Here is a 16,853-nt window from a genome sequence, read left to right on the forward strand (position 1 = left end):
GTGAAACGAAGCAACAGGCTCTTTCTTCCCCAGCACAAACAGACCTTTAGCCCACTGCGAGAGTAAGGAGTCCCAGTGCTCCAGCCACTGCTAGAAGTTGTTTTCCTTTCTGACTGCACTGAAGGCAGGAGGTCCAGCCTGTTCATGATTTCTTGGGTCAAAGGCAGCTGCACAAGGATCACTGCCTGGGAGGCCGATGGAAGCACAGAGAAGAGTGATGGGCAGGAAATGACACTGGGCAGAGGAGAGGGGCAGGCTGGGGGCTCTAGCGGATGCTGCCCCCTTTCAGAGATTTGCACGTCAGGTTCCCCAGATTGGTCATAAGGTTCTTCCCCTTCCACTGGGCCACAAAGCCCTCAGAAATCTGGAGGTCAGCCTGAGGAGAAAAAGGTAGACGGCGTCAGGCCCAACGTCAAAGACAGTTTGTTCCTAAGCATGTTTGCTCAACGGTACAGCTCCTGAGTTGCAACATGTGGCTGGTGTAGTGTGGTGGGTTAAGAAGTTTGGTTAGGATGGGAGGATTAGGTTCAAGGTCCTCCTCAGACCTGGAAGCTCACTGAGTGATGGGGGGGTGAGTCACTCTCTCTTAGCCCAACTTTGGGGGAAAACCAATTGCAGAAATGCAGGGTCATCCTGGGCAAAGGAATTCTGAGCTGATTTTCGGGAAGGTCGGAAAGAGCCATTGAAGGAGGGACTTGGGGAAGTGATTACACAGTCGAGAGATTGAAGCAGGTGTCAGAAAGAAACTCAACTTTGTTTAGTGTCTGTCTGAGCTTCTTCCAAATATTATTCATCTGTTGTGGACTTTGTTTTGCTCCTTGTTACCTTGGCAACGGAGCTGGCATAACTCCACCAAGGTCATCTTCCTTCTTTTCTACAATTACATTAAAGTTATGTTTTGATGGCAACCGCTGGAAGGGCTCCAGAGGCCACACTAAGCCAGAGAGGCCTTCTGAGTTGGTGTGATGTATGAATTCAGCTACTGTGATTTGTAAGCAGTAGATTCTCTTTCACAAATTTCCCTAAGTGAAGAATAAGCAAAGCACATTATGACCTAGCATTGTGTGTGAATGCAACTGCCAAGACTGAGCAAGAGTATACATCACACTATTATCCCCACATAATCAACCTAATTACTTTGAATCTGCCATTCTCCAATTCTCCAACATCCATTAAAAGTGGATCAGGACATCCAACCTCATTGTTCTTATTCCAGAACTGGAAATAACGCTATGAAGTATTTCCAGTGCCTCCCATCCCTAATGCTTCCTTCTTCCTCTCCGAAGGGAGCAAAGAATTAATGGGCCATGCAAAGTGCTGAGATCCTTCAAAGACACAGGTCTGGCATCACTTAAAGCAGAAACCTCCAGCCCACTCTTTCACAGGAAGTGTATGTGCACCATTTGTCCTTCCAGTATGATTTGCGATAGGCAGCCCCGTGCATATGCCCAAGCTCTTCCAACTGCTCCTGAGCCCTTCTGCAAAGGCTGTTCCAGCCAGCCTTAGGATGCACAGCACACCGAGGCAAGGGGAGTTGTTTGGGTGACCAACCACTAAGGTGGGTGCTGCTCAGGACTCAGGGTAAATCTGCACCAAGATGGGGCTTCTCTGCTTACCTGCAGCTTCTCAAATACTTTCTTCTTGGGTTTCAGCTCATCATCCGGTTGGCCGTTTTCATAGCCTTCTACAAATACTCGTTCTCCAGGACAGGAGCCTGCTGGTGGATCCAAGGGCTCTACTTGGCAGGGATCCCCAGAACTGAGACAATGGAGAAAGAACATATCCATGGGGGAACACATGCGAGTACAAAGTGAAGATGCTTCCATGAGCAGGCTGTCTGCTCCCCAACTCCACCCAAGCCCTGCCCCACTTCCTTTGCCTACCTGAAAGCGCAAAGCAGCATGGCCTGGGATTCCACTCCCCGCATCTTCTGGGGCTTCATGTTGCAAACTAGCACCACCAGCCTGTCCTGGAGCTCTTCCTTGGGCACAAACTCTACCAGACCACTGACCACGGTACGGGGTCCGGGCTCCCCCACATCAATCTTCTCCACGTACAGAGTATCAGCATCAGGATGCTGCAGGCATCAGAACAGTAGCATCAGGGTCCAGCAATGGGAACTTAAACAAGAGCCTCTAGCGTGGCAGACATAACTCTGCAAGCACCCACAAACGGTGGCACCAGCACCTCACCTTTTCCACGCTGAGCACTTTGCCAACCCGGAGGTCCACTCGGGACGGTACTACTTCCTCGGAGTCAGAGTTCTTTGTGGAGCCTTTCACAGCAGCTTCTGCAAGTAAACAGCAGAGAAAGGAAGGGGTTCCATCAGAGGAGCTGGATTTTCAAAAAGTAACAGCCTGCTTTGGTATGCTGAGCCAAACCAGCCTGGCCTCCTTAAAGCAACTGAAGCATAGGATGCTTCTGCTTCAAACAGACAGTTGCGCAATGCGCCAGTGAGGAGGGGGAAGAGTGAGAAGGCAAAATGGAGGTGGAGGGGGGCGCAGAGAAGAATCAAACCCATGGGCACACAAAAACAGATTCCCTCATTGCCTTTGGGGGGTGTAGAAGATGCGGGAAGAGGTAAGACTGAGCAAATTACCCTACGGGGTCAACTTCTGCTCTCTCATATCATGCTATTTTAAACTGTAACCCATCTGGCTTGCGCTGGAAGGCTTGCAAACAAATTGGCACATCTAACAATCTTTGGTAGAAATGTTTAATTAGTTCTTTTGATCAAAAGCTTTGGAAGAAATGGGAAAAACCCACTCAACAATCTTTACAGTGAACCCTACTGTTGGTGCAGTGTGCATGATTCCCAATGCCTGTACACTGACACAATATAAAAATGGATTCGGTTCCTGTTGTTTGCCGTTAGGTTCATTATTGCAAAGCCGTAAGCACATCTCTCTTTGGATCGGTGGGAGATGCCTGTCTGAAAAATTAACACGATCAAGAGCTTTGAAAAGACCTAAGGTTAAGGGTAAACACAAACTATTTGTATCTATATTAACAGTATCTCGTCTTGGTTGTTTTCCCTTTTAACTTGGTGTGCTTTTGTTTTTGATTTTCTGCCTTCAAATAAATAAGCCAAAAAAAGCTATGAAATAAATCTTATTATTGCTTAATGGCTGCCTGATTCCCCCAAGTGCCACATCCCAAAGAGTCTTACCCCACTTTAGCCTCACCCAGCGTGCTGCACAAACCCAGCCAACCACTGCAGGCATCTTTAGCTCAGAACACTTGGTCCAGCCAGCCAGCCAGTCGCTTCTCCTCCTGGCATTCCTGGTCTGGTTGCCGAGCCCATCCCCAGCTGAGGAATGACCCAGTCAGCAAACACTCCCGGAGCTGCTGGAAGCTTAATGGAGAAGCCTTTGTGTGGCTCCTGCCAGTCACCTTTTCTCACTGGGGACCCTGCACCACAGATATGCCACTCCGTGCAGACCCCACGGGGCATGGCTTTCCATGGTTTCTGGCACAGAGTACTTTTCTCCACATTGGAGAATGCAAAGCAAAACTGCTCTTGTCTCCTGCTGCCCAGAGAAATGGAGGAGGTCTCGGGGTAGGGCCTTCTTTGAGGAGCAGGACTTCCCGCCTTAAGCCCCAGCCTCAGACTGCATCCTGCCCACTAGGCATGTGGAAGGCTAGACTGGATGTAGCTCCCACCCTTCTTGCAGCCCTTACTTGCTTTGGATGGATCAGGATATGCACAGCTGGTGAGTTTCTTCATTTGTGAGCTGCTGAACTTCTCTCTGATGGGATCCAGGAGCTTATTCAAGGCCACCTCTACAGAGTTCTTCAAGTCCCCAGGATGGACAATCTGCTCACAAGATCGAAGAAGCAGAACAAATTAGCCCTTCTCGGATGCCATCTGTCTGCATAGCGCCCCATACTTGTACTGCCCTGTGGCTTCTTAGTAGTCTTCCTTTGTCTGTGCCTCCCTTCTCAACACCGGGGACAATTAAATCAGAATTTATTTTACAAGACCAACTGAACGAAGGAGAAATGTGCATATTTACATCTATGTGCCCTAGCTAGAAGGCTAGTTATGAAACACAGAACATTTTTAAAAAGAAAGGATTTGTTCCACAGAAAAGTATTTGTCTCATTCAGCAATAATAATACTTTAGAATTCTGGCTTGCTGTGACTGAATAAGCTTGATGGGAATGAGCACTCCTTAGTTTCTCTTCAGATACTCAATTCCCTGCACTCAGTAACTAGCTAACTGCAGAATTTTAAGGACTCGGCATGGTTAGATAATAGCTTTACTGCAAACTAGTATTACTGACGCAGAAGATTTATGAAAACTGGATACCATGGACTTTGCATGCAGCAGTCCAATTTTTTTTGCTGCAATTTACATCATTTGCATAATGTCATTTATGTGGTGATGTTATCACAAAAATTACATAAATCCCCATGATGCCCAACTTTAATTCAACAGACAGTAGATCAGTCCCAGAGTTTAAATCTTTCTCCCACCTTTTGTGGTAAGAGATTGGAATAAGGAGGGCACTTGTACTGTGCTTAACCATTTTATCTAGTCTCTTTGCTCTCCATTTTGACAGCCTCAACCCTCACAAACCAGAGATTTCAGGCTGATTAACAACTGAATAAACTGTAGACATCCTGATTTATTTAGCCTCTTCGGCTGGTGAGAGAAACCAAGTGAGAGATATCAAGCAATACGTACCGATTCACCTGCTTGTCCCCAATAAACTAGAATTCTAAACTATTTCTGTTTATTATATGCAAACTGGCCCTATGTTGTTCTACATCAATCTGATGCAAATTATAAGAAAATATCTGTGTTTGCATTAAACTGACTTGCATATACTGTTGGTATATGAAGGATGTCAAATATAATTCTAAGTCACACCTCTCTGTGACTCAGTTTGGACAGTGTCCAGCTCTACTAAGTATGCAGAATGAAAGATGGTTTTCCTTCAAACATCTGAGAGTAAAGCACAGCTAGCAAAATTTCTCCATGAGTGCAGTGAAGGAAATCAGAGTTTGTATCAAACATACAACCCAAAGCAAGCAACTCTAGCTCTTCTGACCCTGGAGCCATTCCAGATGTTACCTGCTCAGCAAAGTCCTTCTCGAGATCCCCGTAGCTCGTGTAAGTTTTATTTCCTCCCCACTTCTCATCTCTAAAGATCACAAACTCTACAAAAAAGTGAAGATGTCTGTTAACAAGAGCTGCAGATGCCACCACACGTAAGTTCACATTTAGTATCCAGTGTGGGTACTGAGCATCTCAACAACCTACAATTATTTCCCTTGACGCCCACCAGACTCTCTGCATCACTGACTCCAGGCCAAACAGGTTCTTCACCAGAGTCCAAAAGATTTAAATTTCATTTCAGAGCTCTGGGTGTTAGGCCAAACTTCTCCTGGAAGACTATGACCAATCCAGGGTTGAAGGTGGTAGATAAATCACAAAAGGTTCAGAGGCAGACAGTGGTATGGAAAATAATTTCAGTGAGGGAGGAGGGAAGAACCCGCTTAGCCTGGACAGAGGAGCTAGAATGAGCACGTAACACTTCCGGAAGCACTACCATGTAAAAGAGGAAGACGACTTAAATTTCTGTTATCCCCACAGGAAGGACCATACTAAAAGTTGAAGTTACAAGAAGGTGGATCTTAACCGAATTGATTAGCTACATGGCAGATGGACTCTCACACAGAGATCCCTAACTTGGCCCACCACTGACTTCTTTTACTGCTTTAAAGAGACTTCCCCAGGATCCCAGAATGCCACCAGGCAGATGCATCATTCCTGCTGTTCAGGGTTTCAGCTGGCAGTACGTAGTGAGAATGCGCAGGAAGAAAAGAGTCTCTGGGCTCCCTGTTCTCCTGGCCAGATTGCCCATCCTCCTCTCCCACCTTCTCAAGGCCCAATGTGAACCCTCTTGCCACACGCCTTTGGCTGCTTGGGAGTCTTTACCTGCTCTGAGGGGGAAGAGCACATGCTTGATGAAGGACAAGACCCCATTGTTCTCCACATTCCCTGGCTCGCAGAAAGCTTTCTTAAGCTTCTTCTTCACATCCTCTTTTCGATCCAAGAGATCAATCTTAGACTCCTAAAAAGGAAGAGAAAAAGAGAAGATGCTCAGAAATTAGCCTCTTTATACACAAGCCTCAAAACTATTTGGAGTTTTTAAACAAATAAGAGGAACCATGATAGGGTTGGAATAGGGTGTATTTATATAAAGCCATTACAGGGTTAATATCATGTGTGTAATATCTACCCCGTGATTTTGACTGAATCCTTGATTATCACTCCCTGGCCTCTTCTCCTTCATTATATTTCCTTTGACTGTGTGAATGATCAGCTGGAATCTGAACCATCCACCTGCAATATTTTGCTGCAGGTCCCACCTGCCCTGCATCTCTTGTGCAACAACAACCTAAAGAACCTGCCGGTCTGCTCCTTCTGCTGACCAAGGAAGACTGCAGGCTACATTCTGGGCACCACCAGATATACTGGATTTAAAGAGCAGCCGTTTAACTGGGTGGATTCCGCTGTTATGTAAGAATTCACTAAATATGTTCATGAAAACAGGCAGACCCTTCTTTTGCTTGGAAAAATGAGGCTGTTCTTTTGATGTTAGCCACACTGTCTCACTGTTGATAAAACATGGTTTTGGATATTGGTTTCTTCTTCATTCCTTCAAGTTTTTAATTTTTTCCTCCTTTCATTTCTTCAATATACTTTCTGTATAACTTTACTTGGCTTATGACTCCCCTTCCTGTACCCTCAGTTTTATTGATTACCTGCCCTATGAGCGTGCCTGAAAACCACTGAGAGGGTCAGCCCAGGACAGCTCCCCCACCCACAGGCACAGGCTGCTGGGAACCCACCTCTTCCGAAGAGCTCATTTTGCTGCCCGTCAATCCGGGCACCATGGGGTTCATCAGGTGGATGCGTTTTGCATAGCCCAGGGACGGAAGGTACTACAGCAGAGAGAAAAACACACAGGCACGCATCACACACAACCAATCCAGTGACTCAAAGGAAGAGATATGGCTTAGTGAACGAAGAGGCTCAAGAGACTCAAGAGACTTCTCCAGGAAAAGGGCTGAAGAGGGAAGGCAGACTGCCAAAGGAATGCCCCCTCCTGCCTGAAACCCAGGGCCTCAGTTGTGGGTCACAGCCATCACACTTGGTCTTTCTCTGGGCAGGGAGAACATCCCAGGGGGTCGTGCTCATCCCATGCTGGGGAGGCCAGAGCTCCTGGAAAATATCTTGGCCAAGCCATGGGGCACTATATTACAACCAAGGGCAACAGAACTTTGGCTAGCAGTCCTTCGCTGCTTGGAAGAGTATCTCTGTTCTCACCTTTTCTGCAAAAGTGAAAATTTTTCTCTGATCCACTCCTCCAAATTGTGCATCAACCTTCAGGTACTCTTCATCCAGTGCCTGCAGCAACATCAAGATGAAAGGACGCCTTAGGTACCCACTGACTTTAACAGAGCGCTCCCTGCTCGTTCTTCATAAGATACCATGTGCAATGGCCATAACTGAGAGGCAATGAGTTCCAGAGGCTAACCGTGAAGAAACAAGAATGTTTACCATTTCCTTTATTTCATCAAAATGTTCAACCATAATCAGTGTCTTAGTTTTTATGCAGCCTACTATTCTTTAGTCCCCAGAACATTTGCAAATGAAACTCAGCTGGGAAATAAATTCACATATGCACCTCAAAGATGTGTGCCCCTCAAATCCTGGGATGTTCCTACTCTACAAAGATTAGGGAAGTCCAAGGCTGGAGCACTTCTAATAGGCTTAAAAGCAGACTATTTGTACTACTCTCACTGCTCTACAAGTGCTAGGCCCTGCACACCTACTATAAACTCTGAACGCGCTTTCTAAATAGATAAATGTTATCAGTTGGCTAAACATGCGGATGTCTCTTTCTACCTTCAAGGGCCTCATGCGGCCCTTGAAAGTTACTTCAGGGTTATCACGAAGTACCTGCAGCCCAGGGTAGAGAAGACCACTAAGGAGGGGATGCTCCACTTGCTTCACCACTTCTGCGCCAGCCTTCTTGGCATCATGCTGGGTGACAACAGAGGACAGTCGATAAACATCCAGTGTGTATTCCCTAGGCAGAAAGAATGTAAGTCCGTGTGACAGAATGTTCTTCCTTTGCCAGAAATACAAATGGTCTTCGGACTGCAGAAGTTAGTGGGATACACAGACCTTTATCAGATGGGTGGCTGACCCTTAGGTTCCCTGGGACAAATGAATGGGATACTTAACTCTTCAAATAAGCAAAGATACCAGACAAGGATGCTCACAAGCACCTATCTGTTCAGTCTTCCTCTTGAAGCATTAGCACAGAATATTAGAAAAAATAAGAACATTTAACATCACATAATTAACCTGTTTGTAGATTACATGCATGCTTTTCTTAGGAAAACAAAAAGAGAATATCTCAACTCAATTATGAATTTCACAAAATGGCAAGTATGGATAAATTGTAATTTATAGTGATAAGAATCACATAGTTTTAGAAAGTTATTGAATTTCATATCAGTCGAGATGGATTGAAATACCTAGCAACAATTATTACAAAGGATTGGAAAATGCAATTATGGCCCAACTTTCATACTAGGCAAATAATTGTTTGTTTGTTTATATATAATTATAAGATCCAAGATTAAACAAGTTATACAGTATGAACAAAAGCATTAATGAAAGTTTAGGCATAAATTTGAAACATGTTTATTGTTTCAATTGAGAATTTACTATTAGAAATTCAAATGCTATTCAATCAGTACAGTGCAAATTAAGTTAGCATTAGACTTTTTGTCATCTAGGGCAACACCAACCTTCCTTGGAAGTAAGAAATTAATAGTGGCTAATTCAAATGTAACACAGTTGCAATCTTAATCTAAAACTCTCATTGGAGAGTTTGGTGAGCAGAGCGGGAGACTCCTTGCTTCATTCCATCTGCCTGGCGCTCTTGGCATCTTTTATCTTCTATCTTTTATGTTTTTTTGATTTTATTGTAATTTCTGCATTTGATGGTTGTGAGCTAAACTCCCCCGTGCTAAAATCCTACGTGGATTTCAGCACGAAAGCTTTCAGGGCTGCCTGACAATGCCCTGTGCTGAAATCCTTGGAGCTTTTTCAGGCAGCCCTCAGAGATGAGAGGGAGTCCTCTCGGCAGGCAGCAGCGGCTTGTGACCTTCCCTGCCAGCTGCTTTCCTGGCAGGCGGCAGAGAAGACTGCAAATGGCAATCACGTGACTGCAGGGCGCTTGGCAACTGGTCGTAAGGGCCCAGATTGCTGTAACTTTGGGTCAGGTCGTAAGTCCCTTCATTCAGCACTGTTGTAACTTCGAATGGTTGCTGAATGAACGGTCGAATAGAGAAACTACCTGTAAAAAGAGGAAGGCTTCTGCCCCCCCAGAACTCCTTTTCTTTGATCAATCTTACTTGCTGAGCTGGAAGTCAGTCCCTCGGATGAACCGGAGCTTCTCCAGAGGCACCCCAATGCTCTCTAGCATTGACTTAATGACATTCTCATAATACTGAGTGCGCAACTCCAGAAGTTCCCATGGAGCCTTCATGTTGTCAAGGTAGGCATGGAGGTCAGCAAACAGAATGGTCACCTGAGGGAGAGAAGCATGTGGGCTGCAGTGCTTTTGGCTATGCAGGGGTAGGCAACGTGTCCTACCTTACCTGTGTGCCTGTGCAGCCAGAGACATCACAAGCCAAAATCAGAATGAAAGATCAACCAGTTTTGGGGATGATGGCATTTGAAGAGGTCTGCATAACTCCAAGGCACCCTTTTCACTCCTTAAACCACCCCCAAACTGGGGGGGGGGGGGACAAGGACTACAAGGTTTGGGCAGCTATGGGGTCAGAAATGGGTTGTCACATGATTCCCACTGATTGCCTTGCACTGAGTTGGGGGAAGGCTAAGTCTGCTCCTTCCCCAAAATCTTCAGACAGAAAACAACAGAGAGAGTCAATGACTGTCCATCTTGAAAGCCCTGGAGATTCCACCAACCCTAAAACTAAAGCGCAGCTCCCACCACCACCAACTGGACTGTGACACTCTAAAGGCTCAACCCTTCCTCCAAACCTGAAAAATCACAGTCCCCTCTACTTTGTACTGCTGCCTGCTGACCACTGCAGAAAATGTTATCATTACCAACTGCAGCAAATTTTATTTGCTGAATGAATAAAAATCCTGAGAACATGAGGTGATTTGGGAGTTAATTCCCACGAATTTAGGATTTCTGTGCAATTGTGAGCTTCAGGTCATAGTTTAAATAGTTTGGTTCAAGGAAGATAGATGACTATGTCCACTAAGTCAGCAGGAGTCAAGTTTGACTTAAAGAGACATCACTTTATCAAGGCACAGACTATTCTTCTGCTTCCTCCTCCCCTCCCGCCCAAGATACAGCTTGGTTTTGTTTATCCAGTGACCCACAACCCCACACAGGGGGAGAGGTCCAAAGAGACACGCTAAGGGAAACCTTTAGGGACACAACATCTGCTTCCTTGCCTTGGCTCCTTCAATTCCCTTTGGCATCCCTGCACATACATCTCCCTCTCCAGAGGTCTCTGATACTCCACAGGCCCTCCTGCCCCATATGGCAGCAGCAACCACACGACTCCTCCCTAACAGCCAAAGGGTCCAAACCAAAGGCAGAGCCAGCCCAACCTCACAGCCAGCCTTGAGGAAATCTGCGATCTTGGACATGGGCACGAAGTATGCGATGTGAGGCTTGCCCGTCGTGGCGGTTCCCCAGTAAATCTTCAGCTCCCGCTCTTTCAAGATGGCTTTCAATTTATCCTCTCCAAGAACCTCCTGCAAACAAATGGGATTGTTCAGTATCTCTGCCGGGACAGTAACTGTACCAAAAGCCAAGGTTAAATGCCTTGAGTGCAGCAGAAGCGTTCCAAAGCCTAGGATCCATAAAACAGCCGAATTGCCCAAGAAATAACTAAACCTGTCTGGAAGCCCAGGGGATCTGAGGATGGCTCTTCCCTTGCCCCTCCAGGGAGCAAGTAATGACTCCTCACCACTGCACTGAGCATGTGCCATTCCTTGATCAGGCCTGCAGCAGGCATGCAGCAACATCAGTTTTCAGGGAAGACTGCCCGTGGCATTTTTGAGGGATGCTTTGTTCCTCTCAAAAGAGAGTTATTTCCTCTCTTTTGACCAGAACAGCTGCACAGATTTCTAGAGTGACTGAAGGGGTTTGTATTAAAGCATTTACAGTTCTGGCTGAATACAGCCTTTCTAATAACCTGCCCGAAAATGAGTCTCATGTAATTCAAATGCTTGAATCTTGCCAACACTCCAGGCTTTTTCAAAACTTGAGGGGAGGGAAAAAGGAAGAGTCCAAAGCTGTTTCCTGTGCCTCTATTCCCCCCCCCCGTCTTTTCTCCAGCCTCTGATGCAACAGCTCTGTCTGATCCTTCCAGGTGCTGCTGCACCCACCTGGGGTTCTTGACCTTGCTCCCCTCCCAAGCTGCCCCTCAGAGGTTCTCCAACCAAAGCTGCCCTCATCAGCCACTGCCACCAAGGCTTCGGCTGCTGCTGCGGCTCCATCAAACCCACTGGCTCCTGGCACTAGTCAACATTCTCCCAGCTTCTTCCCCTCCTTTGTGTACCACACCTTCTCCACCATCATAGCCACTGCTCTTCACGCTGTCGGTGTATGCTCAGTAGTGCAGATGGCTGCACCCATGTAGAGAGGCGAGTGGCTTTAAACAAGAGCCATTTTCCTTTTTCTCTGTATATCCTCCTTCCACAGACAGCTTCTTCATTTTCAAACTTCTACTTGCAACACATTTCCAAAGCAACTTGTTCGTTGGTAAATGCCTGTATGTTCCTATTATGGATCCCTTGCATAGGATGGATGGTCTGCATGCCTGGGAAGCTGCTGACAAGGCCAGATTCATACAGAGGAATAACTGATCACCACAGAGTGACCTATGAGGATTTATTATAGATTGCTGGATGACCTGGACTATACTGACCTGGCTTTTCAACTCCCCAAATGTCCAACATTATCACCAAAAAAAAGCCTCCCCCCTCCAATTGTTAGAATACAGGTTAAATTCCCAGGTTAAGAACACCTGGTTTACACATGACCCATAGTTCAGAAGGGAGCCTATTATAGCAAACTTCGAGTTAAATGTACAATGATTCGAATTAATACACAACGGTTCGAGTTGATTACACAATACTAGTTATATCAGTATTGTGCATCAGCAAAGTTGGCTGGGGAATCCTGGAAGTTGAAGTCCACACATCTTAAAGTTGCCAAGGTTGAGAAACACTGATTTAGACAGCATTATACAATAATACTATTCCAGCTTACATACAAATTCAACTTAAGGACAGATCTTGGGAATGGAACTCATTCTTAAACTGGGGACTCCCTGTACAATTTGTAATAACTGAAAGGGAGGTCAGAATTTGAAGGTCTTCCAATATAGGAAGGCCTATAGGCTAATGCAATACCCAGTATTTTGTGCCTACCTAAATCGCTACTTCACCTTTGGCTCCCCTGGGAATTCAAAATTCTAGCTGAAAGAATAGGTCCCACAAGCCTACCTACATTTGTTCTTCAGCAGAAGCCTCAAAAAAGAAAGAATTACTAATTTTAAAAAAATATTTTTATCCTGCCTTTATGATGTTTTAATAAACAACTTAAGGCAGTGAACATACATAATACTCCTTCCTCCTCTTATTTTCCCCACAACAACAACCCTGTGAGGTGAGTTGGGCTGAGAGAGAGGGACTGGCCCAAAGTCGCCCAGCCGGCTTTCATGCTTAAGGCAAGACTAGAACTCACCGTCTTCTGATTTCTAGGCCAGCACCTTCACCACTACACCAAAGTGGCTCTCTAAAATTATTTGATCTATCTAAATTTCCAATTGAAATAATCTTCCGAAATAATCAGAAGTCTATCCTGAATAATGACACTCTTCTCTCACAAGTAAGTGTTAAGGTCTGTCCTTGCTTACAGACAGCCCCCAGTCTAAGGTAATTACTCACAATTAGCAAGAAATGCCTCAAAGCAGGTCAACTGTTTTTATTATTTGTGTTTTAATTTATTCATTATTATCTTTTTCATTTAGAATAAAATATTACTCTTTCAAAATGTTGAGTGAAACTGAAAGCCAGCTTGAGTGTTCTGTTTCAACAAAAAGGTGGGATATAAATCAAGCAAATAAATAGCTACAAGACAAATTGGTGAAATTACTCCCAACCAGGCTTTCTAGCTCTACAAGATACTCTCTACTACGCCGCCTTTCCTTTGCCAATTATCTGACAGGTAGGCATATTTCCAATAAGGCCGGTAGCCATTCACCAATTTCACTGTCTAGCAATACCTGTGAGGCCCATGCAAAATGCAGAGACATTCTTCAAAATAAAGATGATAAAAGCTGTCACTTTGTTTGGCAGTATGTCAACTGTTCATTTATTAAATGAATCTTTAAGATCCAGGTGAGTGGCAAAAAACACCTTATGGGAGCCAAGGCAGCATCTACAGTCACTACATTATCTATATTTATTTTAATGACCAATGGGAGGGAGGAACAAGAAAAGCAAAAAGAAGAGAAGAATGTTCAAGAGCTACTGTAAGTAAAAATCAAAATCTTCAAACTATTATACTAGAAATCAGAAATATCTTTTTTCCTGGTTGCCCTTTTGCAAAATATCTTTCCAAAACGGGTGGGCTTTATCATAAATATCTTTGGCACCCAGAAGTTTCCCTCTTCTTTTCTTTGGCTACCTGTAGGCATATGGTAGGGTCAAGCAGCAGAACTGAAGCCGCAGGGAAATCTAAAGAAACCAACAGCATTCGCCTGCGGAGAGGGCCAAAACGCCGCTCCTTACTCAAGGGCCTTCCTCGCGAGGTCCCACTCCCCTCTTCCTCGCCCCTTCCAGCAAGGTACCTGCAAGTTCCGGGTGATCAGGTGATACTTCTCCTGGGCTGTCAGTTGATGGCCCATGGTGCCGCCAGATGCTGACTCACCAACCAGGCTCGGAAGTCTGGAACCGAACGAAATGCCGTTATTAAAGGGGAGGAAGCCCCCTCCCGCAGCCCAGGCGCGGCGCCGACCCTTTCTCCTTCTCCGAGCCCCGAGATCAGAAAGGGAAGAAGGGCCCCGGCCTAAGCGAGGGGAGCCCAGGCCCACCGAGGGGCCTGCCGGGCTCCGTCAGCCCGTCGCCCAGCACCGAGGCCTCCCCCCCACCCCCGAAGCGCAGGGCCCCCCGCCGCAGCTCCCAGGCGCCTTCGGGGAAAGCAGGTGGGGACGCCGCCCGGAGGCTGCGGCGGGGCGACGGCTCGGGAGCCGGCGGGGTCGGTCGGTTCCTGGCCGCGCCCCCCGGACAGAAGGGGCGAACCTCGCGGCGCGCGGGTCTCCTGGGGCGCGTCCCCCGCCGGCCGGGCTCCACGCGTTACCTCAGCTTCCGCGCACGCGGCTCGGCGCTCCGCTCCTCGGCCTGGCGCCTGTTCCGGACGAGCGCCGAAAGGCTCGATCGGCGCCGCGGGGTGGGCGGGGGCGTGGCCAGCCGCCTCTCGGTCCAAGATGGCGGCGGGTGAGTGCCTGCGTGCGGCGGCTGCTGCTCCTGCCGACCGGCGCTGAGCGGGGGAGAGGCCGGCTCCCGGGGCGCGCCTGGGCCTCCAGCGCCTCTCCTCAAGGGCGGGGAGCGGGAGCAGGTCGGCCGGCCGGCCGGCGGGCAATGGGGCACGTCGCGCTCAGCCGGGTGGGCTTTGTCGCGGCTTGTTGAGGAGGGGGCAGCGGCCGGGCAGACTTCCCTGCGCCTCCTTGCGCGAGGGGTGGCCCTGCCGGCGGGGCTGCCAGGCGTTATGGAGGGGTGGGGGCTCTGGCGGGAGAAGGGCCGCGGGGGGCCCGGCGAGGGATCGCACCATAAATGGCAGGAAGAAAAAGAAAGGAAAGTGAAACCAAGTGAGCGGCAGGTCTCTGATTTTGTGCCCGTCGTCCCTCGAGAAGGAGGGAGGCTGTAGAAAACGGAGTGGGGCAAGGGAGCTCCTCAGTGGCCTGTAGTGATGGGGGTTCTGCCCCATCAGGGTAAAAAATATTTCAGTGAAGATTTATATGAGCAAACTCAATAAATTCGAAGACTCGTCCAAAAGCAGTCACTGCAGAGTCGGTAACGACTGAGTGCAGATTAAAAAAAAAGTATTACTGTATCTGCCTTTTAAAATGAAGCCTACATTTATCCCAACGCTGGTTAATACCAAGTTTATGCACTTTGAAGAATTTTTACCCATGTTCAGGTTCTCAGAAGGGGGGATGTGGAGCTCATTTGTCTGGATCTCCTATAACCAAAGAGATCAAGTTCTCTTCAAGGTGGAATACATTATTTGTCTTCAGCCTCAGTACAAGAAGTGGGTCCCAGACCCTTTAGTTCTCTTCCTTTCTTAGGTGGGCCACAGAAGTAGCTGAAGGCCAATCCCATGCATGAAGAGAAGTCCTTGTAAGCAAATCTGAAAATTCACCCCACCTAGTTTTTTCAGTAGATGTCTTTGCTTTTAAAAGTTTATTCCCTAAGCATATCCCCTAGGCATTCTTAATAAAATAGTGGCAGTGTATTTGAAAGTATACCAGAAACAAATGGCCAAGGTGTGCTCAGGTGGCAGACAGCATCTTGGGAAGCTAAAAAGGTGACAAGGAGCATCATCATCTGTTTGCTTCTGGGCATACAGATGTGTTTGGACTGACCACACGCACTGTGGTTGCTATTTTATTATTACTAGATAACCTCCCAATAACAGTTCACAATATCTTAACTATCCAAATAGATCTTTCAGGCCCTGAAAGTGTATTGTTGTTTTATTAGAAGCATAACTTAACTAGCATAAAGAGTTGTTTATTTTATTAAACGTGTATATGCTTTGCAACTTTTTTATGTAAACAGTCACTGTTGAGTAGAAATATCCTCCCTGTAGAGGAGCTATAACTCCCAAAAAACTAGGGCTTTGATCCTGAGCATACTTGCCCTATTACATGGATCATATTAATTGAATATCCTATCATCACAAATATACTGTATACAGGTTAGTTCCAACTTTCTAACTATTCATAATGGCTATATTTACATCAACATACTAAGCTTGGTTACTTTAATCTTGGGTTCACACAGTGCATTAAGCCATAATATAGCCACAATATCTGGATTCATGTAACATAGTTATTTGCAAAACTAAAGTTAATTAAACATTTTTAGTATATTGTGCCAATGCAGCCATTAAAATGTTCACATTGAATTAAATTGTTGCTAATACCAATAAGCCATATATAAATAAATTTTTCCTCTTTCAAAAGCATTTGTTTTTTTTTTAAATACAGTTTTATTTTTTAAATTTATTTGTGTCTTTGAATCAGTCTTGACTCCTGGCAACTGCCTAGACATGACTGCAATTTCCTTAGCCAGGTTTTTCAGCAGTGGTTTGCCATTGCCTCCTTTCTAGGGCTGAGAGAAAGCAACTGGCCCTAGGTCATCCAGCTGGCTTTGTGCATAGGTGGGACTAGAACTCACGGTCTCTTGGTTTCTAGCCTGGTGCCTTAACCATGACACCAAATGGTTTTCCTTTAAATACAGTAAAGCGTTATACTTTTTTTTTTAATAGAAAGAACTGATATACTAAGGGTTTAAAGTAGCAGCTTTCTTACCATTACAAGTTGATCTTTTCTTTTTGTTCCAGTGGGCTGCTTTGTTTTCTTCCATTTTCTTAAATCTTGGCATTCTTTAACTTAGTCTTGTATACAGACTTTTATCATCAGAATCTGGCCTGCAGTAGAAGCCCTAAGGAGATCTCATCTTCACTCCCTGGTGGTAAAT

General features: G+C 46.1%; 2 protein-coding genes across 4 annotated transcripts in view; one reads left to right on the top strand and one right to left on the bottom strand.

Moving 5' to 3' along the window:
* On the bottom strand, positions 1-14,595 carry YARS1 (tyrosyl-tRNA synthetase 1). Of its 2 annotated transcripts, none has more exons than XM_088153819.1 (14): positions 14,449-14,595; positions 13,940-14,036; positions 10,686-10,832; positions 9,449-9,624; positions 7,980-8,109; positions 7,344-7,424; positions 6,866-6,958; positions 5,949-6,084; positions 5,082-5,167; positions 3,682-3,817; positions 2,193-2,290; positions 1,884-2,077; positions 1,617-1,758; positions 1-376 (listed from the first exon to the last, which is right to left on the bottom strand). In XM_088153819.1, exons 2-14 carry the CDS (start codon positions 13,994-13,996, stop codon positions 266-268), a joined length of 1,587 nt encoding a protein of 528 aa, XP_088009945.1. In that variant the 5' UTR covers positions 13,997-14,036; positions 14,449-14,595; the 3' UTR covers positions 1-265. The 2 variants fall into 2 exon arrangements, with proteins under 2 accessions (XP_088009945.1, XP_088009937.1); XM_088153811.1 differs by having other exon boundaries at positions 14,391-14,534.
* Positions 14,550-16,853, top strand: part of S100PBP (S100P binding protein) — a 21,561-nt gene continuing 19,257 nt past the window's right edge. Inside the window, exon 1 of one of the 2 annotated variants that reach the window (XM_088153827.1) lies at positions 14,550-14,585. In XM_088153827.1, coding sequence (XP_088009953.1) covers positions 14,576-14,585 — 10 coding nt within the window. In that variant the 5' untranslated portion in view covers positions 14,550-14,575. The remainder of the gene's footprint in view (positions 14,586-16,853) is intronic. The other variant, XM_088153831.1, reaches the window with a different exon arrangement.

The sequence above is a fragment of the Python bivittatus genome, unplaced genomic scaffold, assembly GCF_059951505.1.
Source record: "Python bivittatus isolate LINGU-HERP-01145 unplaced genomic scaffold, Pbiv_v1 ctg000040_np1212, whole genome shotgun sequence".
Classification (NCBI taxonomy): domain Eukaryota; kingdom Metazoa; phylum Chordata; class Lepidosauria; order Squamata; family Pythonidae; genus Python; species Python bivittatus.

What these genes read in the sequence shown, in the direction of transcription:
- YARS1 (XM_088153819.1), bottom strand. Translation starts at nt 13,996, where the DNA reads ATGGGCCATCAACTGACAGCCCAGGAGAAGTATCACCTGATCACCCGG. An exon ending in GCTCTTCCCCCTCAGAGCAG is followed by an intron (nt 5,168 to 5,948) that starts GTAAAGACTCCC and finishes ACTTTTTTGTAG; the next exon opens with AGTTTGTGATCTTTAGAGAT. An exon ending in ATGCTGCTTTGCGCTTTCAG is followed by an intron (nt 1,759 to 1,883) that starts GTAGGCAAAGGA and finishes CCATTGTCTCAG; the next exon opens with TTCTGGGGATCCCTGCCAAG.